This window comes from Pleurodeles waltl, chromosome 3_1 (genome assembly GCF_031143425.1).
Source record: "Pleurodeles waltl isolate 20211129_DDA chromosome 3_1, aPleWal1.hap1.20221129, whole genome shotgun sequence".
In the NCBI taxonomy this organism is placed as follows: Eukaryota; Metazoa; Chordata; class Amphibia; order Caudata; family Salamandridae; genus Pleurodeles; species Pleurodeles waltl.
This window is the reverse complement of record NC_090440.1, coordinates 989,874,315-989,898,836: the sequence shown is the minus strand read 5'-3', so window position 1 is coordinate 989,898,836 and position 24,522 is coordinate 989,874,315. Positions and strand designations below refer to the sequence as shown.

General features: G+C 42.9%; 1 protein-coding gene across 6 annotated transcripts in view; it reads left to right on the top strand.

Moving 5' to 3' along the window:
* Positions 1-24,522, top strand: part of LOC138284878 (transcription elongation factor A protein 3-like) — a 194,315-nt gene that overhangs the window by 57,275 nt on the left and 112,518 nt on the right. For 5 of the 6 annotated variants that reach the window (XM_069224117.1, XM_069224115.1, XM_069224119.1 and 2 more), the window contains exons 2-5: positions 1,350-1,412; positions 9,455-9,560; positions 11,069-11,207; positions 15,361-15,435. In XM_069224117.1, the coding sequence (XP_069080218.1) occupies positions 1,350-1,412; positions 9,455-9,560; positions 11,069-11,207; positions 15,361-15,435 (383 nt within the window). The remainder of the gene's footprint in view (positions 1-1,349; positions 1,413-9,454; positions 9,561-11,068; positions 11,208-15,360; positions 15,436-24,522) is intronic. The other variant, XM_069224116.1, reaches the window with a different exon arrangement.

Here is a 24,522-nt window from a genome sequence, read left to right as displayed (position 1 = left end):
CATACCAGGAGGCAATCACAAAAAGACCACAGTGAATAAATAGTGCTATGTTAAAAAAGAGTAAATAAATGCACTGACAACATAGTGATGCATGGCCTATCTTGAGTGTGTCTGTAAAACTGACATTTGTTCTTGAATTTTTGTCCTGAATTTTGACCCTTTGCCCTGAATTTTTGTCCTGAATGTTGACCCCTTTTCCTGATTTTTTTACAGTCCTGTCCAGAATTTCCCTCAATGCCAGGTGGTCACCCTAGTCCAAGGATCTCTCTTGTTGACCATGTCAGCTCTCTGGATTGTAAGTGGTGGCAGCAATCACCTGCACAAGGATGCAAGTGTGTACATTTTGAGTTTTTGTGTGCTTTTAACTCAGTGAACTGTGCTAGTATCTACCAACTTTCTTTTTGCTCTGTCCAGAGGGACTGCCCTTGGCACGCCAGGTGTCCCTGGATGTTTTGTCTCTTTTTTGGAAATCGTGGACGGGGTAGTCAAGGGACAAAGTCATCCAAAGTACGAAGGCAACGTGGATACAGTGTGACGTCATTAATGACGTGACTTGGTGGCCTCCCCTCCAATTCATGCAGAGTCTCAAGGATCGTGATGGAGACCCCTCTGAGGAAGGGCAGGGGCCAGAACTTCCCTTAGCTGGGTGCTCCGGTAATGACACAGACCAGGAGACTTTGTACCCACTAAGTCTGAGACCTATGTACGGGGTCAGGTAGTCATGTGACAGGGTGAGACCTTACGTTGAGGACAACCAATAAGAAGCAGGAAACAGACAGCCAAACAAGACAAAGAGATGCTCTAGGAGTACAGAACCCCTTGTTTAGGAAGCATCATATGGAGGCAGTGCTGGTACAACATAGAAAGAGCTGCCTCTGCATGTTACTAGTCCAGCGACAACGAGGCTTCCTTCCCAACTCTGTTGTACAAAGTAGACATTTTAAGGCCACTCTTTATGTGTGTGAATACACCAGTGCTTTATATTCTCTTGAGTCTGCATCCTTCTAATCATTGCGGAGTAAAGATGAGTAGGAGAGATTTTTGAGAGACTGCTTAGTGAGTTGCCCATGGCAGAGATTGTAACATGTCCTAGCCCAGGAAGGCTAGATCTTCGTTGGTGTGCTAGTGAGGCCTTCAGAGGGGTATCACTCACACCCTAAGCCTGGGAATCCACTATTGTGTGCATTTCCTTTTTTTCTAAATGCCTCTCACTGTGTTTGCTCTTCATCTTCTCCGCTTGCCTTGCAATGCCTCATATGCTTCTGTCCTTCTTTCTCCCATTCCTTCAGGCTACGCTCTGTCTTCCTCCTTAGTTCCTCCTCTTTTTCATGCCTCTCTCTGCTTTGCAGGAAGGAGCCCTGGATTTGCTGAAGGAGCTTAGCAGGCAGCACATGACTGTGGATCTGCTTCAGGTGAGGACTCAACGGAGAGGTGGTGAGTAGCAGCCACTGACCATTCCTAATGTCAAGGAGACCAGATCCTCGGGCTGGCGCATGTTCCCAACATGCCCACCTCTTGGCAGCTCCAAACTCCACTAGTTATTATAGCACAGAGTTAAAGAATGGCCAAGTGGGGGAATGGGTTTTGGGTTGGGAACAGCGGGGAAAGAGACCTGTAGATGCAAGAGTTAAACAACACAATCGCAAGATTAATCCCCATGACTTTCAATAAGGTTTGTTTCGAATAACTTATACTGAAAACATGAATGGCCTAAAGCTTCACTATAACTAGGCCTCAGGAAACTAGGCACCTGGAAATCAAGAAAGGTTATGCAAAGTTTCATATGAACATTCCAGAATTAAGATATATTTTGAACAATGAACGCTCTCCAAATAGTTCTTAGAATAATCACTGCATTACAACAAAAATCAAAGAGCACCTGGTTTTCTCTGCATGAATGAACTGTACTATAATCATGAATGACACTGCTACATCACACTCTGATTAAGAGTTCCCAGACTCAAATGTTCAGTAATTATTATGCACCTTAATCAAACTGCACATCAAGATTTCAATGTCTAGAAATTATCGCGCACTCTGCCGATCTGTATTTCAAAAGTTAAAATGCCAGGAATGAATTGTGCACATTGTTTCCGATTCGAACATCTAGACTCAAATGCAATGAAACGATCATGCGCAACTGCAGATCTGTCATTTAAGAGTTAAATGCCAGAAATGAACCACGCACACTGTCGCTGATTCGAACATCAAGAATCGAAGGCCATGAAATGATCGCGCACACTGCCGATCTGAATGCCAAGAGTTAAATGCCAGGAATGAATCGCGCACACTGTTGCTGATTCAAACTTTACGATGCAATTGCCATGAAATGATCGTTCACACTGCCGACCTGAATGCCAAGAGCCAAATGCCATGAAAACAATCGCACACGCGGTTTTATGTTTAGGCCCAAAACTCGAATGTCACTGGAAATGGAGTCGGGGGCCTAACCCGACGTCTGCCTTACCGCCCTGCTTGAAGATCACCAAATAAATGGGGGCAGGTCTGGAAATTACTTGATAGGCCTCTGGCAGAGGAGCGCAGGAAAATGCTGCTACTCTGCACCGGGACCACTGAATAGTGAGCACGTGGAGCTGGGCTAGCTCCCTTATATAGAGCCAAGCCCCGCCCATGAGCCACACCCAACTATGCTGCAGGAAAGCCTTCTAGAATGTCTTAGAGTAAGGACCATACCCTGTAATCCTGCAAACAAGCCTTGCAAATGAACAATGTATTACAAACAGCATTAATGACTTTTCAAAGTAAAAGCTCTGCAATGCAAAAGGTTAACATACTGCATAGAAACACAATGCATGAAATATGACCTTGCATAAGGACTGGGTTTTTGCATTTACGTTGCTCGTAGAGCGCATACTGTCCTGATGTTGTCACCTAAGCAAAGCTAGAATAATGACATCCCTGCTTGCAACCTCCAATCCTTTAAGTTCCTTGCAAACAGGCCACAGTACATGGAGGCTCTGGTCTTTCAGTTTAATGCAGCCCCTCCTTCTGCGACATAGTAAGAGAGACAAGGGCCCCTTTTCAAGCAAAGAAAATGGATCCCCTGAAGTTGGATAGTAAAAGACAGTTTTACGTGAAATGCACCGAGCTCCGGTGCCACTTCAGCTGCTGCACTATTGATAGCAAACCCTACTCCTCCTTTGGAATTATGTTCTAGCTGACACGGAAGACACATCCTCTCTTCACCACGTACTCCACGTTGCAATGAAGCACACCTCTCCTGATAGAACACTGAACTTCTAATGACCTCCATCCCCCACACAATCGCCCCACTCAAACCTCCCCAGAAACCTGATCACTGTAAATATGTTTACCACGTAAATAGACTGTATGATTATGTTATTCTTGTGTTGTATTTTAGAGGGAGTGTGGCGCCGGTCAAGAGTCACACGGACCCCATGTACAGTACCTTTGAAACGAGGCAGAGTCAAAGACGTGGCACGGAGTCGGGTAGGTGAGGCATTTCTGGAGCCAGTACAGCCATGGTTCCATACTGCTAGGCAGGAGGTGACGCACTGGTTCCTTACTGCTATGCAGGGGAGGTGAGGTGTTGGTTCCTTACTGAGCCAGCAGAGGTGAGGCGGCATTGGCGACGAAGCGTCAGTTCCTTACGATCTGGTGAGGTTGATGACTCCAGCGGATCAAGGCACGACAGGCAACTTTGCAGTGTCACAGTCACACCATGGGGCCAGATGCACAGCGGTTGAGTCGGGTGTCACAGACGTCGGTGACACAGCACTCAGGACTCACAATGTTGCAGGACTTCAGGGGTGCTGCGGCAGCGTCAGGCTTGCAGTGTTGGCAGCGGTTGTCACACTTCAGCGGGACCTCAGCTTTGGGTGCAGGCAGTAGCACAGACTCGGGCAGCAGCGCCGGTTCTGAACTCATCCGGAGTTGGTGTGCCTGGTTCTTTTCGTTTTTCTGCCAGACATCACTCCCAAGGGCCCAGGAACTGGAGTGTGCACTTCTTGGCAAGCCAGAGTCCTCAACTAGAGAACCCATGGGCTGGCAGGTGAAGTCTTTGATGTCCCTGAGACTTCTTAACAGGAGGCGAGCTAAGTCAAAGCCCTTGGAGAAACTTAACAAGCAGTATACACTGCAAAGTACTGTCTTTGTCCTCTCCAAAGCAGAAGCAGCAACTGCAGGCCAATCCAGCAAAACACACAAAGCAAAGGGGCAATACTCCTCACAGCTCTTCAGCGCCTCTCCTTGGTAGAGTCTCCTCTTGATCCAGAAGTGTTCTAAAAGTCTGGGGTTTTGGGCCCAATACTTATACTCATTCCTGCCTTTCAAGTAGGAAAACTTCAAAGGAAAGTCTTTGTAGTGCACAAGACCCTGCCTTTCCTGCCCTGGTCTGAGACACACACTAGGGAGTTGGAGACTGTATAGTGTAAGGACAGGCACAGCCCTATTCAGGTGCAAGTGTCAGATCCTCTTACCACTGTAGCCTAGGAAGACCCATCAGGATATGCAGGGCACACATCAGCTCCCTATGTGTGGCTGTATAGAGTGAATTCACAACCAGCCCAACTGTCATCCTGATCCAAATGTGTATTCCACAGCCAGGCAGAGACACAGAATGGTTAAGTAAGAAAATGCTCACTTTTTAATAGTGGCATTTTCAAACATACAATTTAAAAACCACCTTTGCTAAAAGATATATTTTTAAATTGTGAGCTCAAAGACCCCAAGCTCCATTTCTCTATCTGCTCTCAATGGGAAATTACACTTAAAAGATATGTCAAGGCAATTACCATGTTAACTTATGGGAGAGATAGGCCTTGCAATAGTGAAAACCTAATTTGGCAGTATTTAACTTTCAGAACATGTAAAACGCATGAGTACATGTCCTACCTTTTAAATACACTGTACCATGCCCATGGGGCTACCATGAGCCTACCTTAGGGGTGCCTTGCATGTAGTAAAAGGGAAGGTTTGGACCTCGCAAGTGGGTACACTTGCCAGGTCGAAGTGGCAGTTAAAACTGCACACACAGACACTGCAATGGCAGGTCTTAGACATGTTTAAAGGGTTACTCGTGGGTGGCACAAACAGTGCTGCAGGCCCACTAGTAGCATTTGATTTACAGGGCCTGGGCACACATGGTGCACTATATTAAGGGCTTACTAGTAGATCAAATATGATAAGCATGGATAACCAATCATAATCCCAATTTACACAGGGAGCACTTGCACTTTAGCACTGATCAGTAGTGGTAAAGTGTCCAGAGTACCAAACCTAGCAAAACCGAAATTCAGCACACAGTCAAAATACAGGAGGCAGCCTCAAAAAGACATGTGAATATCGCTGCAAAAAGGCCCATTTCCATCTGGATGTACCCTCAGGTTCAATGGCATTGTTCTTTTTAGAGGGGTCTGCAGTGACAGGAAGACTACTTAAGAGTTCAGAAATTCATGAAATATCCAATAAGAAGAAACAAAGAGTGACTTAAGGAGCACATTAATGAATATTATTAACTCATTTTGAATGAGTTGTCATAGGTTCATTTTCGCACAATACTTGGGCACACTTATTTTAGCTTTGGGCCTGCGACCTGTGCATTTTACCCAATTCATTTTCATGTAATCCTTTTTTTATTTTAGAATGGCTTTGTTTTGGTGGTGATGTATTATTAATATTTATCTGCTGCCTTTTCACGCAGGGATTGTTATTAGTTCCTTCTGCACAACATTCTTAGCCTGTGCTTGCTCAAAGCTCTACATGGTAATTTACCAAGTATTGCCTGTCCAAGAGTACCTAGTGCACCTTATACAGAAAAGACTTATTATCACATCAAGCCAATTCTCATAAATAACATGTTTTATTATAAAAACATCACACTGGCAAAAATAAGGTTCGAGGGGACATTCCAGCTGGCCATCTTATGCTGTACCATGTCATCGCAGCTCTGCTGAACTTGGCCTCGTTGCTCCAGCTACTTGGGGGGACTGCCTGTAGACCACAGTCAAATTACCCCTGCTTTTTATTCAGGTAATGCGTCAGGACTCCCTTTCAGAGCCTAGTACAGGCAGACAAGGAGTAAAACTGCTGCGCTCTCATGTGGAATCTAGAAGTGTGGGTAACGATTTAGATTCACTAATGTAACAGGATACTGGAACTTTTTATTTGTTTGCCACTTGGTCACAATAGTGATTGTATTGTGTTTCATTTTCCTAATCACATCTCATGCTTTTTTGATAGCATGCAGCGGCTTCAATAAAATATATTGAAACCTGTCCTGCATTTCTCTGTCTGTCTTGCATGTATGAGACCATGTGCAAATTAGAGAAAAGGTTAAGATCTGTTCTACCACAACTTTCCTGAGGAGTCAGAGAGTCAGCACTAGGCTGCCACAAATCACCTTTACTTTCTAGGTTTGGGTGAGGTGCTGCTAGCTAGCTGAAAGGGTAAGGCTGACAACTGCCAGATGGTCTGGGATTGACTCAGTCCCTTACACGCAGTGGTGCTGCCACCCAAAACCAGCAGTCTTATTACCATTATGGTCAGGGTCCTACGACAACTAAAAGCTATAAAATGTAAACTAGTATTTTGTGCTGTCTGTAAAGGTTAGATATCCGTGATTAAATCTCTAACAAAAAAAACTTTGATGATCACCACATATATGTTAATAAAATACAATAAACAACCTTAAAAGGAACGAACACAAGCCACACATGCTGCATATTTATATACATATGAAAGAGAGAGGTGAATAAGATAAAATGTCATTAGAGTGTGGCTGCTAGAATTAAAAAATGAAAACAAAAACAACAAAGACAAATACATGGGAGACTCCGTTTCCTCTTTCAAAATCATATTTAAAGTCCTCCCTGGAAAACATTTAAGCAAGTTAACATCGCTTCCACCTGGATGATGTTTCTGGATATACGGTCCGTTAGTAAGCACTGCTATTTAAACCATAAGTAGTCTTAGTCACCTACATTTACTCCTGCTCCTGGTAGTAGATTTACTTGTCAAGAATCTTCATAAGTTATAGGTGGTGCAACACCAGACTATCCTGACTGGTGTCACTCCTTCAACTTGCACTCTCTAATTTATTACTGGCTTAACCTCCTCTCTATTATTTTTGGACACAGTTAGTTTTTGAATTACATGAAATCTCTTTAATGTTTTAAAGTGTTTTAATTTACCTCTCTTCACGATTGTCTTTTTAATTAAGTGCAATTTTACAATTCAAGTTTCACAGGATTGCATGAATTCTTGCATGTCTTTAATGCATTTCAGGGATAACATACATCTTTTTTGGTCGTGGGGCACAGAGTGGCAGCCATGCATTTTTCAATCGTGTTATTTTCTGACATCTAATGTAAAAAATGCTTAACACTTCCATGTGTTCATGAAAAATGAAATCATGTGTGCACTGTCAAAGAAAACCAAAAAACTGTTTTGATTTCATACCATAGAAAATTCCTAGAGTGGCTCACATTCAACATCGCCACAAAGAACGGTGCAGTCTTTCTCCAGAAATGGTGGGATGTCAATATGCACAACTGGTTTTGGACTACATTCCAGGAATCCTCTACTCTTCTTTTTAACATAAATGAAAAATGAAATATGAAATCTGGCTAGGGTACTAAATATAGGGTTTTATTTCCATTGCCTTTAAACAGCCAATCTTTTGCTCTAACCCCCCTCCCCTGTAAAATACAAATCTCCCTTTTCAGCATGTGGTTACCGACCACTTTAGTTATATTTGCAAGTGCTAATGTCATCAGTCCAGGGACAAAGCATATCATGGATGGTTACTTATTATGCAAGTAGTTTCCAGGGCCATTCCTAAATTTCACAATTTGCATACATGGAAGAATGCTGCCACCCCATCTCTACTTGTTTGTATTATAAGCATACATATAATGGCAATCTTGATGTGTTGACGTTGTCAGTGCTTATTTTCTCCAGTACTTGATAGTGATGGCATTCTTTGTTTTCCCAGTAGGCAAACTGTGGCACAGAAAGAGCTGTGATTTGCAGCATCACAATGTTTGGTCAAGTGGGAAAGCCAGAATTATAATTCAGATCTTCAGATCTCCTAGCTGCACAATCAACAACGTTGCTACTATATTGCACCTTCTATACTCTACTTTATCATCTACACTAGGCTGTACCACTGGCACCAGATCTCACGGCCTTCATTAGCACATGCCTCTTGAAGTAGGTCACTTTTTGCTCAGCTACACTACAACTGCTACAATGGACCACATCTCTTTTATAAGGCAGAGTCTCCACCACAACATTGTCTCCTTTTTTACATCACATGTCCCCCACATGTTCCTCCACTAGGCTACACCTCCTTTAGTAGACCAAGGCCTGATTTACATTTCAGCAGAGGTGGATACTCCATCACAATGGTGACAGATATCCCTTTCCCAAAATCTAAATCTCATGGAAAACAATGGGATTTAGACTTCTGTAGACCAGATAACATCACCGTTCTGATGGAGTAACCCCTCCGCTGAGATCTAAATCAGGCCCTAAGTCTCTACTACTATATGAAGTACCTTCCAGTCAAATACAACACCTCAATTCCACACCTTATCCCCTAGTTGCATCACCCATACTAGATTAAAGGCCTGATTTAGAACTCGGAAGATGGGTTACTCCATCACAACAGTGACGGATATTCAATTCGCAGAAATCTAAATCCCATTATTTTCTATGGGATTTCAATTTTGGCGGATGGGATGTCATCACCATTGTGACAGAGTAACCCTCTACCAATATCTAAATCAGGCCGTAAGTCTCCTTTACTAGATTGAGCCTTCGCCCCTGAATCAAGACACTTTCACCCAATCACATCCTTCATCAGCTACTTCATCAGACTGCATTTCCTCCTTAAGAATACATTTCCCTCACCAGACAACACATACTCCACTAGACAAAATCTTCTGAAAGAGACTACTTTGTCTCCACTAGATCACTTCTCCATCTCTAGATCACATTTTTTCCACTAGAGTACAACTCTTGTATTGGGCTACATCTCTTCCCTTTGGCTTTGTCTCCTTCACTAGATAGACTCTCCGCTACCATATCATGTCTCCTTCACTAGCTCGCATCTACTCTAGTACACTAAACCATATCTCTATCACAAACACACATATCCAGGAGACCATGTCTCCTCCATCAGCAGTCTCCTCCACTAGACAACATGTTCACCCGGTCTCTCCAGTCATACAGAAGGTTTCCTTCCCTATTGTCCCTCTTCATGAGCACCTCTGGATTAGTAAAGCTTCCTACAGCTGGCCACAGCACCACAAATTGTGTGCAACTAGCACTCTAATATCCCCGCTTCTTTGACATGTGGCAAAGACACATGACCAGTGTGAGTGCTAATTTAATTTATCTGTAAGAAGACTGACTGGAACGCAGGGTTCTGAGAATGGCAACTGATTTGTCCATTTTTCTTTCTGTGAAGGCCACCAGGCTCGGTGTGACGGTCAACAGCTTACGAAAGCACTGTCCAGATCAAGGAGTCACAGAGTTGGCCACAATGCTCATCAAAAACTGGAAGCGGCTGTTGGGTGAGAGGCTCTGACTACAAATTATCCAGCCTGTTTCAGAACATAGGCATATTAATGTTTGAATGCTCCTCCATATATTAACTGGAATGCATCACAAGTTCTGCTCCTTTTCCAATATTTATGTATTACAAATTTTCGCAACTCCTACCTTTACATAGGAACGTCTCTTATATTCAAAATTTGCAAGCTCTCAGTGATCTTGTTTACTCACATATGGATGATGAGTTGCTCCTGAACACAAACATCGAGACCCCTAATTACAAAAATGCATCAATACCCACATGCATATGAATCTTCCCGTGCTCCTTTAAACATGCATTTGGTAGAGCTTTATATTCACACATACCCATTTTTCACTGTTCATATGCACATGAATAACCATTTTGCTGTTCATTTGCATAAAAATGCCATGTCCTGGAGCACATAGAAACTATTGGTCAGGCTCAAGAAGCAATGCCTTCAGTTGTTGGAGCTAAGATCCTTCAAGGCTTTCCTTGCAAAATAAGAAACTTAGGGTCGAATTTACAAGCCCCTAGCACCACCAGAGCATCATTTTTGTTTGTTTGATGCTCTGGTGGCACAGTGTGCCGGTCATTATTTACAAGGCCACACAAAGCCATCTTGTGTGGCTCTTCATGGCCTTGTAAATATGGCCCCCTTTCATGCATTACTTTGCGTGAAAGAAGCATTCCATGGGTGCTGCTGTGTGTTCCCACACAACACCCATGGAATCTGACACATTCCCAGATTTACAAGGCTGGGAAAGTATCAGATTCCTATGCCACCCCAGGGATGGCATAAAAGTGGCACAGCAAGGAAAAATATCTTTATTTCTCCTCTTTTTTGCCTTTCTATAGAAGGGGGAAAACACCATTAATGATGGTTTATTTGCAGGAAAATGTCCCTTCCTGCACATAAACAAACAACTCTGCAATGCACGCACCCTTGCACCATGGTGCAAGGGTTCCTGCATTGGTGCTAGGGCTCCAATTGTGTGCCAGCACTGATGAAAGTACAGGGATAAGTCATATTGATGTAAATACAATGCATCCCTACACTTTCCTAATGGTGCATTGGAACTGCAAGATGGCTTGTGGCGCCAGACTGCATCATTATTTTGTAAATATGCCCCACAGTGCTGTCAGGTCTTCAGGGTTTTCTTGTATGAGTGGTGCTGGTATTAGACTCTTGGGACATGAGGGTGTGCATTGATTCTCTTGTTTTTTTGCGAAAAGTGTCTTGAAGCAGCCAAGGCGCTCGTCGGAAGTCTTCCAGAGTCAAGGTGCACACAGTTGCTCTTGCAGTTGGGAATGGGTGGCACTGCTCTTGGATTTGTGGACCAATGTTCTGAAGTAGGCAGTGTCTCGCTCAGATTTCTTTGCCATACATTTGTTAGAGGGAAGAGTATGTATTGTAGGATATGTCTGAAGGGGCAAAGCTGTTGTTGAAATTCTGGGATGGGGTGCTGACAGTTTGTTAAAATCTGACACTGTGGTTTTTACTCCCAGACATGAAAAGGCCCAGACATGAAGTGCACAAACGGAAAAAAGAAAAAGAGAAAGGACTGGAGACATCGTGCCACATGCGAGCTGGCGAACCGATCCAACTATGCAAAAGTGTGGCAGAAACACACAAGGACCAAGATAGGTGCCACCCTCCAGCAGATGTGTGATGTGAAAGCAGTGCCAAGATACTTAACTGAAAAGTTTGGGTCAAGTGGGGTATATATTTCTCTGTGCTTATAATAGTTTGAAGTGCACATATTACATAAGACCTCTCTCTGCTCTCACTTTTGGCCACATGAAAACTAGGTAAATATCTATACATCAATGCCTGTGAAAGACCAATAAGGCCTGGGAAGAGCCACATGTCAAGTAGGCTTTGAGAGAGAGAGAGATAGAGAGAGAGAGAGAGAGAGAGAGAGAGAGAGAGAGAGAGAGAGAGAGAGAGAGAGAGAGACGGGTAGCGGTATAGGTAGAGGTGTCGAGAGGTATAGAGGGAAACAGGTAGAGGTAGAGAGGTAGAAGTAGCGGGAGGTAGAGGTAGAGAGGTAGATAATGGTAGAGGAATAGAGAGAGAGGGAGGTAGAGAGGTAGATAGAGAAAGGTAGAGGTAGAGAGAGAGGTAGAGATAGAGACAGGGGTAGAGAGAGGTAGAGCGAGGCATAGAGGTAAAGGTGTGGATGTAGAGGGGTAGAGAGAGAAGGAGGTAGAGAGGTAGAGGCATAGGTAGTGGTGTAGGGAGGCAGAGATAGAGAGGTGTAGAGATAGAGAGATAGAGGAAGTTAGAGGTAGAAGTAGAGAGGTAGAGGGAGGTAGAGGGAGAGAGAGAGGGGGTAGAGGTGGAGAGAGGGTTAGAGGTAGAGTGAGAGGGGTAGAGGTAGAGAGAATGGTAAAGGTAGAGGTGTACAGAAGTAGAGGTAGAGAGGTAGAGGGAGGGAGAGGGAGATGTAGAGGCAGAGAGAGAGAGAGGGGGGTAGGACAAGAGAGGGATAGTGGTAGAGAGAGGAGGTAGAGGTACAGAAAGAAGGTTAGAGGTAGAGAGAGAGAGGTAGAGGTATAGGTAGAGGTGTAGAGAGGTAAAGTTGTAGAGAAGTAGAGGTCGGTATAGGTAGAGATGGAGAGGTAGAGAGAGAGGTATAAGTAGAAAGAGAGGTGTTGTGAGAGGTAGAGAGGGAGAGAGGTAGAGAGAAAGGGGTAGAGGTACAGAGAGAGGGGTAGAGATGCAGAGAAAGGTAGACTTAGCGAGAGAGAGCGGCAGAGGTAGAAGTAGAGAGAGGTAGAGAGAGAGAGAGAGAGAGATCTAAGAACAAAGCACCATCACAAACTACCTGAATCTTTTGGTGCCTTTCTAAACACTGTATTGTCCCTAATGTGGTGTGAACACATTGCTATGGACATCCAAAAAAGAATACTAAGGCCCTCATTACGACCTTGGCGGGCGTCTGAAGCTGCCCGCCAAGATCGGACCGCCGAGCGGCCGCCAATGCGGCCGCACCCCGCCGCGGCCATTTGGAGATCCCCGCTGGGCTGGCGGGGATCTCGGCCGCAACACAGGAGCCGGCTCCAAATGGAGCCGGCGGTGTTGCGGCCGTGTGACGGGTGCAGTTGCGGCCGTCACACTTTTCACTGTCTGCTATGCAGACAGTGAAAAGCTGCACGGGCCCTGTCAGGGGGCCCCTGCACTGCCCATGGCAGGGCCCCAGTGGAAAAGGCTGGCGGTAGGGGGACTCGTAATCCCCTGGGCAGCGCTGCTAGCAGTGCTGCCCTGGCGGATTACTACCGCCGTGACCATTGTGGCGGGAAACCGCCGGCCCGACCAATAAAAAGGAAGCATTTAAGACAAGCACAACAAAGAGCGAATGGCAATAGTGGGCGTGGTTAAACCCCATAGATCCAATATAGCATGTCTTGCAGACAGTGCATGCACACTGCCTAGGCTCAACCTAAAAATGGGTTGGTGAACTCGGTGCAGTAAATGCCATTATATGTGCACACATTAATAACTATTTCTAGGTACACACAGAAAGAGAACATGCTCTTTGTCAGTGTGAAATGCTATTGTGTGCATGTAATGCACAGTGATTAATTGTGGAATGGCTTGGAGACAAACTTGTGGAAATTGTCGGTGCTTTATGTTGATATAAGGTCCCTACTCATCTGTTAGCAAAGGTGAAGCCAGGTCCAATTCTAATTGGTTATTCAGAGTGCCAACTAACAGTTAAGAATTTGGTAGGCTATTGATGTGACTTCCATTGTGCATAGAAGTCAATTGAACATTGAGTAATTCAACAGGTCAGATGGATGTCTAGTTGGTGCACCTAACTCCAATTATGAATTTTAATAAGTACGAATTGGTAATCCCAAAAAAAAAATCCTAGCAGGGAAGGTGTCTTAATTGAATGGTGCCTTTTAATGGGCTAAAATGTGCACCATCCTTGGTATTTCTCTTGTCACTTGTGCTTACCTCTACTTTGGCTATTGCATCTTCTCAAAGGAGAGGGATGTTGAACCACCAAATGTATTTTTCCAATGAAGCATGCCTGCAACGGCTTACATTTAATACAATATTTCACAAAAAAATGATAGTGATTGTGATTGTCGGAAACTCCAGTGTAGACAACTTAAAACATAAAGACATTTGCAGCTGTTAGACAGATCCCAGGGCAGGCAATCATGTTCTCACTTTATGCCCACAGTAGATAGTGTCGGTCTTTAGGAATCTAAGTAAATAATGGGGATTGACATGCATAATTTTAATTGACAAGAATTAAGCTGTGGTGATTGGGTGGGCCTAGGTCCTCAAATCTTTTTGGAATGGAAAGAAAATCATGGTTTTTACTTGGAGAAAATGCTGGTTTTGCCAACCCATTCCTAGTTCCCTACCTTTAGGGTGATCAGAGTGAACTCAGCACGCACTTGCAGTGGATAGCATGATTTCTCTGCACAGTAACATCAAGTTTAACAGTAGATTTAATGTTGAACAAGGTGAAATGTTTTTTGAGACTTATAGGAAAAAGAACTGGCGATTTGGGATAGGGATGTTGAGCGTTATTGTTCCACCCATGTCAGTATTGTTTCAAAGCAGAGTGGCCTACACTTAGCACACAATAGTATTGCATGCAAATGTGCATGTACTGGCTTATACAAGCAACAAGGTACATGGAAAACGTTGTGTGATGTACTAAAGTGCTCTGTAACATGATTAAGTTAGAGATGTCTTAAAACTATAAGGGACATGTTCAACACCCAACTCAATGGTGCTCCTTTTATTGATATTCAAAGGATGAGAGCAGTGGCGGCTGGCAGCTTTAGGAGGGAGGGGGGCGGGTGGAACACACACACACACACACACACACTCATTCTTTCACACACAGACACGCACCCACGCACATCCATTAACAACAATCATACCATTCAAACACGCACGCACGCACCAAACATTCATTTTAAAAGATCGCACACACTCATTCTTTCAAACACACATGCACGCACGTACATCCATTAACAACACTCATAACACTCAAACATGCACGCGCGCACCAAACATTCAATTTAAAACATCACACACATACACACACACTTACCTTCAGCCTCCAGGTCCCAGGAGGGTTGGGACTGCTGCCTTCCCTCCTTAGGTCAGCCAATGAGGGAAGGCAGCAGTCCCAGCCTCCTCACAGAGTGGGATGGGGTCAGTGAGACTGCTGACCCCACCCCGCTCTGTGACGAAGTGTCACTGATTGACACTCGCCCTGGGCACTTCAGGGCTTAAACTGAAGCGCCCAGGGAGAGTGTCAATTGGTGATGCTTTCCTCGTCACTCAGGGGAGGGCCTCGAGGCACCTTTGCTGAGCCGCAGAGGTCACGCCCATAGGAGCTGTGACCTCCTCAGCCCAGCAAAGTTCAGCTCAGGCAGGCAGGAGTGTGCGCAAATCGCGCATGTCTGCTCCTGGCTGCCTGAGCTGAACATGGAGTGTGTCTGTCAGGCTGACCTTTGATCAGCCTGAGAGACACTCTTCATGAGGGGCAAAAGGTAGGGGGGGCGTGGCCGCCACTGGATGACAGGCTGAGCCAGCTCCTTCCAGTTTTAGAGCTAATGAACTGCACGTTACACATACATGCCTGTGACAAGTGCTTGACCCTCTGAGCTGTCTTCGCTGAAAGAAACTCGCTCATCATGAAGCAAAGACCCGCACTGCTTTGTCTTACCTGCATTCCACATGTTCAGGCTGTCTTTATCCTATTGCTTCGTGTTCTGTGTACTCAAGCATAATAACACTTTTGCTTTCCTCTTCTCTCAAGAACCTTCTCCGATCTCAAGGCTCTCAGTCTTGGAACTGTGCCATATAAGCATGCCAAAGAGCACACGCCTGGCAGGTAAATTTAAAGTAGGCCAAAAGCTAGCTAATGATAAGTCACAACTGTCATATAATTGTCTGCACTGGTTTGGCCATGACTTTCCCTTCTACCATTTTGTTTGCCATATTATGGTAGATTCAGAAATTTGACCCAGAATCTCAGCATTTTTGTGTTCTCCACATGACTGTAGGATTCCCAAATTATAACAAAATCGTCATCATTTTCTGTGCTATAACCACACAGGGGAATTATCATGGGTCAGCCTTAGTCTTATGGTTTGTTGTGCTACCTCTATTCCTATGTGTGACCTTAAGTAAATACCCCAGTAATGCCATGTTGTTTACCATGCAACTTCCAAGTAGTTGACAAAGTCACTGGCTTCTGACACCTCTGACATCTTACAGTTCATTTCACAGAACATATTATTTGCACCCAAATGTAATAGATAAAATTTGCACTGCCAGCGAATATGCCACACACTGCCTTTGTCACGTAATTTAAATAGCATACCTCTAGATCTATCTTCAATGCCACATAATCCTAGTAGCCCTGACAATCTATTTCGTTTCTTGGGGTTCCTTGACATACTCATGTAAAATCTTTGGTTCTGTGTCAAGCACCTTAATATCTGTCCGGTGATAAGGTGCGGCATAAAAACTTCAAATAAATAAAATAAAATAAATGTTAAAGTTCTGCTGAGTGGTTTGGGGCTGTCATGAATATGAAACCCATATTTTATACGAAACTGAAATATTTCACATCGGTTGCCAGTGAAATATGTTTTGTTTACCACTGCATTGTGCGCAGTAAATGCACCAAAGCATGTAATATATAGAGGATGCATAATTGATAACCACTCGTTATGCTAAATTCCTGGAATTACACCATTTGGTGTAATTATGTGCCATTTGCAATACAAATTTACTGTGAAAAGAGCTATTCGCACTAAAAATGTAAAGTGCACGTACAGAATAACAAGACAAGAACAGCTATTGTTCGCTGGGCCTCTTAAGAAGTCGTTCAGACAGAAGTGCAGACTGATGTCCATCAACAGAAAATTATTGAATTTCCAGAGCATAGCTATGCCTACTATCCCTAACTACACATACTAAATGAGGGTGAAATTCCAAACAATCATTAGACGTTTTCCCACTTTGAAGATTTTGTTAGCAACACTTAGAAATCCTTCAATCTGTCAAAGAAATAGGATGCTTCAGAAATGCATCAAAAAGTCTTGAAAGACAATTTGACCTACAGGGATCCAGTGTAACAATACTCTTTTGAAGCACTACCGCTGCCTGTTCCTGAATGTTTGGTACCCTTCTGGTAGTTTCTTCTGGACTTTTCTGGCATTGCTGGGAATTGTAGTTCCATACAATACCGAAGTGAACCCCATTACCAGAGAATGCATCATGCTGGCTACTGTAGTTCTAACAATTATAAATTCTGCATCAACATCTGCAACTATGAACATGCTACATAATCAAACCACCACTTTACCGACAAATACTTTTAATTGCTGTACTCCATATTGCAGTAGGGTCCTGGCCCCACATTTTACACATCATTTGCATAATTGGCAGCTTTCACAAAACATTTGGGGCCAGATGCAGGAAACACTTTGCGAGTCGCAAATGGCAAAATCTGCCGTTTGCGACTCGCAAATGCGTGTTTCCAATGCAGAAATGCATTCTGCGAGTCGGGACCGACTCGCAAAATGCATTTCAGAATCGCAAATAGGAAGTGGTGTTCCCTTCCTATTTGCGATTCCTAGTGGTATGCAATACCATTTGCGACCGCATATGCGGTCGCAAATGGTGTCGCAGTTACCATCCACTTCAAGTGGATGGTAACCCACTCGCAAATTGGAAGGGGTCCTCATGGGACCCCTTCCTCTTTGTGAATGGACCCCAAATTATTTTTTCAGGGTAGGTAGTGGTCCCTTGGACCACTACCTACCCTGAAAAAATACCGAAACTGAAGGTTTCGGATTTTTTTTTAAGTGCAGCTCGTTTTCCTTTAAGGAAAACGGGCTACACTTAAAAAAAAAAAAACTGCTTTATTTAAAAGCAGTCACGAACATGGAGGTCTGCTGACTACAGCAGGCCTCCATGTTTGCGAGTGCCTATAGTCGGTATGGGGCCGCAATTTGCGACCCACCTCATTAATATTAATGAGGTGGGTCTCTGCGACCCCATACCGACTCGCAGACGGTGTCTGAGACACCGTTCTGCATTGCAAATTATGACTTGCAATTTGCGAGTCGGAAGGACTCGCAAATTGCAAGTCGCAATTTGCAATTTTCCTACATCTGGCCCTCGATTCTGATTCAAGTGAATGAAAAGGCACAGAATAATTCCAGCTTTTGGCTGTATAATTTAGATAAACTTTCCACATAGTTTGGTCCTCCATGCCATATAATCCTAGCTGCCCTAATGTTTAAACTCTTCTTGGTGGTTTGGGGGCTGTCATTATAATGCCAAAATATGTATTTCACAGGCAGAGGTGCAATATCTCAGATTCCACAGTCCTATAAAATCAGAGGTTTTATACCACTACATTTTGTGCAATGAAAGGCCCAAAACAAGTGTGTATGTGTGTGTGTGTGTGTGTGTGTGCATACTCACTGGAAAAAAAGATTACAGGGACGTTATAGTTAGGTTCATATTTTACACACACAAAACCTGAGCAGTTATAGTTATACCAAAGTGTGTTTTTTCTGCCATTGCACCTCAAAAAGTTTTCTTTTACTTCTTGTCAGGGACCACGGGGGAGCCTCAACGTCCCTGAGGTGCCAGCTGACTCCCAGCCTTCTGCAAGAGCCAGCATTGCTTCTGCAGAGAGGGAGCTGTTGGAAAGACATCTCCCTGCATGTGGGGGACAATACTTTCTTCTCTTTCCCTGCCCTCATGTCTGGGGGCAGGAAAAGACATGAAAACTCTGCTTCCAACAAGTAGGAACATTTTGACAGCTCCTGCTTGCTGGAAGTGGAGTGTTTGCTTGTGCTTGGAGGGAGCTGTCACAGCACCCACCTAGCAAAAGCAAACAGCTATCTCCGGAGGGTGGGTATCTTGGGATGTAGCAGGAACCAGCCCTGGGGGTGGTGGTCCCCAGGGCCATATATGGCTCCAAGAGGGGCCCCCTCCTTTGATCTGCATAGGCCCCCTCCATGATTTAAAAAATGTAATTGGTCCCAGGGAGGTGATGGTCCCTCAGTGCTGGGGGGCTTGCTTGGAACCCCTCCTTAAAGAAAATTTTAGTCCCAGGGATGTGGTGTACCCGTGGACTGGAGGGATCTGTGCTGCCTCCCTAACAATTTTATTTATGTAACCCCAGGAACGTGATGGTCCCCGGTGGCCGGGGGTCTGTGCGATCCCCCATATTTTTAATAAATGTAGCCATGGGGAGTGGTGGTCCCTAGGGCTTTTGAAATCCCTAGGAGGGGGCCCCATGCACCCCATCTTTATTTATTATTCTGTGCATGCCCCCCTGGAACTGGCTCCCCTGGGGGCAAAAAGAAAAGCAAGCACAGGGGGATCCAGGCACTAAGGCTAAGGGGTTACAAATACCTGGCCCCCTTTTTTGGTAGCTGTTTTTTGGGGCCTCGTCGGAAGCTGAGTCCCAAAATGGCTGCAAACACTTCCTGGTTGAAGTGTTGGCAGCCAATCAGTTCTCTGCATGAGATCGGCAGTATTTGCAAAGTCGTCGCAACCTTACATATACAAATTTGGATTTCCTTTAATTTCTCTCAAACTACTGAACAGAGTTACACCAAGTAATAAAAAGTGTGCTTTCTGGACCAAGGACTACCTTTCTGCCAAATTTGGTGTAAATCTGTCAAACAGATTGGGCTGCAGTCATATCTGAAATCACTATGGGAATTACCATGCGAAACACACTTTTTTGACCCCTTTTTCCCTCGCCCCCATTGACGGATCACCTGAAGTTTTCCATGCACAACAAGAACCAACTTGACACTTTTTTGGGGAAAATTTCATGATGATTCTTCATACGACTCCAAGGACATAGCCAAGTCATGCAGTTTTCTCATCAATAATTTTACTGCAAATGTTACAGTGATATTGTCAAAGATGTCAAAGAAGATGTCATGAGTGTTGTAATAACTGAGGTAATTAGCAGTGCATGACAAGGGCATGAGTCATACTTACCTTAGGGTACGAGTTATAGTTACTTGAAATAAGTCTAACTATAGCAACTATGGTTTTGTGCTTGTAGAATCTGAACCTAACCATAACGTCCCTGTAACCTTAGGTTTTTTTAGTGAATTTCTAAGGCTTTTTTAAATTCTATTTCCTAACTTTAACATCCCTGTTAACCTTTGTTTTTTTCAGTGATTTCTAGTTTTTTTTTTTACATCAAGTAAGATGCCCATTGCAATGCAAGGTGGTGGGGGGGGGGGGGCGTTGGGCGCAGTGCCTGGCCTGACATTGTGCTGCCCTCACCCAAGCTTGCTGCTCCTGCCCCCATCCTTGTCATCCATTGTCCAAGTCAATGTCTCTGCTCCCTCAATACATCCCTGAGTGGCCGTTGTTCTGCCACTGCCCTTCCCACCAGCTCTGAACAATTAGCTTGCTGCCCCATGCACCTCCTCCCTACTCTCTGTTGTCCGAGTCCATGCCTCAGCCCCCTTCCCTCCTACCTTGCATGGTTCAATGTGCTGCAACTTCCCCCTCCCTCCTGCCCTTCGTGGTCCGTTATGCTGCAACTGGCCCACCTGTCTGTCTGTCCCTATTGATTTCCATGGTCCGTGCTGCACTGCCCTCCCACTTGCCTTGTGTGGTGTTTTGTTCTGCTGCAAACCCCTGACGCATTCCCTGCAAGGTCAGTTTGGTGTTCCTGCCCATATTCTATCTGCACTCTGTTATTTGAATCCATGTCCCTACCCCTATCCTCTTGTCCTCCGTGATCCAATACACCATACTTGCCAAAAAATTTAACTTAGTAAGAGGGAGATTAAAAAAAAACCTGAAGAAATTGATTTTCCTCTTTGACTTTCATTGAAAAAGAGGATATTTAAGGAAGGAGGCAGCCAAAATTAAGCCCTTTTGGGCTTAAAAAACATCAGAAGTCTCCTGTCTGAATTAAGTCTGTTGCCATGTATGGTTGTACTGCCAGTGCCTCTTTCTTCTGCCCTCAATGGTTTGTTATATTGCCACAGCCTCTCATGCCTGTCCTGCATAGTTGGTTTGTTGCCCCTGCCCTCTTTCCCCTGTCCTCCATGATTTGTTGTACTGCCACAGCCCCTCCCACCTGCCCGATGTGGTCAACTTGTTGCCTCTGCACCCTCCTCCTTGCCCTCAATTATCTGAGTCTGTGCCCCTGATATTTGCCATCACACAGTATTCTAATGAACATCTAGACTGCTAACATTCTATATTTATTATAAAAGTGCGTGCGGCACGCCTGACCTTATCTTAATATTATCAATACTGTAATACCTAAACATTTCCTTTAGAAATTATAAAAATGAAAGGGTCTTATTCCCGTGGAAATTATGGTTAGTGCTTTAAAAAACTAAAATGAGGGCATATTTTCTGAGTTCTCAACTAGCAACAAAGCACTTTTAAATTGTTTGCTATCTTTATGTACCAAAATGAATATATCCTTGTGTAATGTAAAGGATGCTCATATAAAGCACTCTAATACCTTCGGGTCAATTCTGCGCTATATATAACTGACAAAATTAAGTGTTTTACTCACTTATGTCATTGGGCATTACTTGGGCTACATTTGAGTGATATGTGTGCTACATTTGGACTCTTTTTTTCTCCGGTGGCCATCTTGGGAGACTTGTTGGTATGAAGCTCCCTAATTTTCTTATTTACTGCAGTATCCTCAGTAGACAATGCTTTCAGTTTTCTACCTCGATTCCATAAAGACGGCATTCAGATGTTCCACATTTTCCATCCCGTCTATCGGAAAATCATGAGAAAACATTTGTTTCTCTCAAACATGATTAATGAAATCCCAGCAGGGTAACATCACCTTAGAACACACCACAATTCCTAAAATTAGTATGTTCTCCTTTTTGTGACCCTCAACACCTGCCTTTTACTACAGTGAATTTCATTGGTTGCTATCATGTACAATGGCCCCAAGATGGCTGCCAACACTTCCTAGTTAAAGTGCTTCAGCCAATCAGATCTCACCATGAGATCTGTGCTTAGGCTCCATCCAGATGTACACATTTGTTTTTTTTTAAATATTTCAAAAAATACTGAAAGGATTTATACCAAATGGAAAAAGCCTGGACCAAGAGCTTTGCCAAATTTTGTGTAATCCCGCCCAGTGGTTTGGGCTGCAGGTGTGTCTAAAAAGTCTACAGGAAATAACATGGGAAACACACTTTTATTGATGTCCCCCCTCCTTTTTCTCAGCCTCTGCTTGATGAATAACCCCTATACTTTCCATACACAACAACAAGAACCTGGGGCACACTTTTTTGGAACAGTTTGTGAAATTATAAATATATATATATCTCACCTGGCGTTTCTTCCACAAACTCACAAACTCACAATACGGTTTGCCAAGTCGAATAATAGGTGTCTGATGGCTGGCAAATAGCGATTGCCATGATGAATGGCATTTGTATTTCAAATATTTTGTAATCCCACATTCATCTCTTGGGCCTGATGATGTTTCTCTGATCTCAACATCGCTCTCGCTTGAATCATGGTATGATAATTCTTTTATACAATTAGTTGCACAATATTGTGACCCATATACATCATGTGTATTTAGAAATTTCTCAAGCACTTTATACCAACAATTCAATATTCATAGTGGATTCATAGAACGTCATTCACTTATGTCAATTGAAATACAAATTGATCACGCTCATACCAATTGGTTCAATTAGTAAGAGAATCACACATTTCTAAAAATCCAAAATGGCAATTTGTCATACAAAAAGGATGATGCCAAGTTCTCTTAAATCTCATATAAAACATATATACTAAAGTACGTGCTAAAATATAACTCTACCATTAAAGTGACTTGTGCTGAAATCCAAACACATTATATTACAACGCAGTGCTAATCATCAAGCCGGTCATCTATATGCTGCTATAGCTGATGGAAAATCCATTAATATGTGATGACCTGGATGTCATCTTAATTTATTGCAATAATCTTGCAGGTTATCATCCCTTTAATGAAGTGACATGTACTAAAATGCAATGATGGAAAATCCTTTAATATTTGATGACCTAAACGTCCAGTCAATTCATTGCAATGATCTAATTGATTATCATCTCTTTAATAAAGTGACATGTGCTGAAGTGTAATCATGTTTTTAGTGTGGAATAACATGAGTATGGATGTCAATTAATTCAACAAAAATATTTTATTTATTGTCATTCCCTCACTAAAGTGTCATGTGCTAGAACGTAATTGTGATGTCCATCATATCAACCATAATGATGATGATGGAAAGATGTTTGAATTCCAGAACTCCCTTAATGGACGTTGGGTGTCTTAATATACATTTATCCTACTAAAGATAAAATGACGTGCTTAAAGTGCAATTATATGATCCCATCACATCCTCCATGCAAAAGAAATAATGCTAATAATTATCCTTCCTTTCATTAGTTGACGTGCTAAAATAATGACGTCATTCCCACATTTAATTATTGGAGATTATTATGGGATAAGGTTTCAACTCCATGATTCCCATAAAAGAAGTTACCTATCTCAATGGTACCTCCATACAATTATATACTTTCATCACATTGGTCAAAATATTGGTGATGGCGTAATGTTCTAATTCCATGATTCAATGATAAATATATCTCATCGTAGTAACTAAGGCTTAGTTCCCCATTAGCCCTTTCAATAAAATGCAGTAATTGACACCAGGCATATTCTACCCACTAATTCCATACAAACACAATAAGAATTCAAATTCAAAAAGTGCCATATGATGATCCAATGTTATTCAGATCCAGTATGTCTTTTCCACAATTTCCTAAAAATAACTTAATCTTAAAAAACATTAACATGCAGGTGAACACAGATTTCTGTATGATGCTATTTACAGATTTAGACCTCAAAGGACATTGCTGAACATGAACATAGAATTCTCAATATTAAAACTTCCCAGGGGGCAATGGAAGGTGTAATGTTATTCTCAACATTAAAATAGTTAACTCTACGGATAGACATGTAGTTCAGCATCTGTATTGTTTCACTACAGGACTCCTGTACCCACTAACAAAATCAATTTAGATTCTTCTTTTCTCAAGTCCTTTTCTCTGTCACCACCTTGTACATGTCTTTTTATGTGCTTTAGTCCATGAAATCTGAACCCATTCAAATGAAATTTCTCAAACTGACTGGCTTTAGGGTAGCTTTTGTCCCCCTTTTTTACTGCTTGAATATGTCACAGCACCCTGATTTTTAGTTTGTGAATGGTGCTACCAATGTACAACTTGTTGCATTTACATTGTAACACATAAATTACATGATCCGTATCGCATATTATTCCATCCCGTATGGGGATAGTATAGCCTTCAAATTTCCTGTACACTTTCTGATTCACGCCATACTGGCAGGCTTTGCATGAATGGCATTTTGTGAAGCCACCAGCCATATTCGAAAGCCAACTCTTTTCCTTTCTGGGCTGAATGTGACCACGTATGAGGATGTCCTGTAATGACTTGGTATTTTTTTTAGAAGTTATTCTAGGGCCATTCTCAAAATATATTTATGTGTGTGTATATATAAGTATATATGTATGTATGTGTGTATATATATATACATATATATATATATATATATATATATATATGAATACATATATAAATTGAAATCCTGTAGTCACAAAGACGTGCGCTCCAGCATACAGTTTTCATGCAGGTGTTTATAGCCAAAATCGATGCGTTTCGACCTTAAGTCTTTTTTCACAAAAAACAAAATCCACCACAAAATTGATAGTGCTATATCCGTGATATCAACCTGTGATACATTAAAAAAGAAGGACATGCACTGTATATGACCTCACATATCACAACACTCATGAGATGTTCTATGACATCATTGATGATATCAGTAAAGACAACTGAAATTAAATCAATGACAACA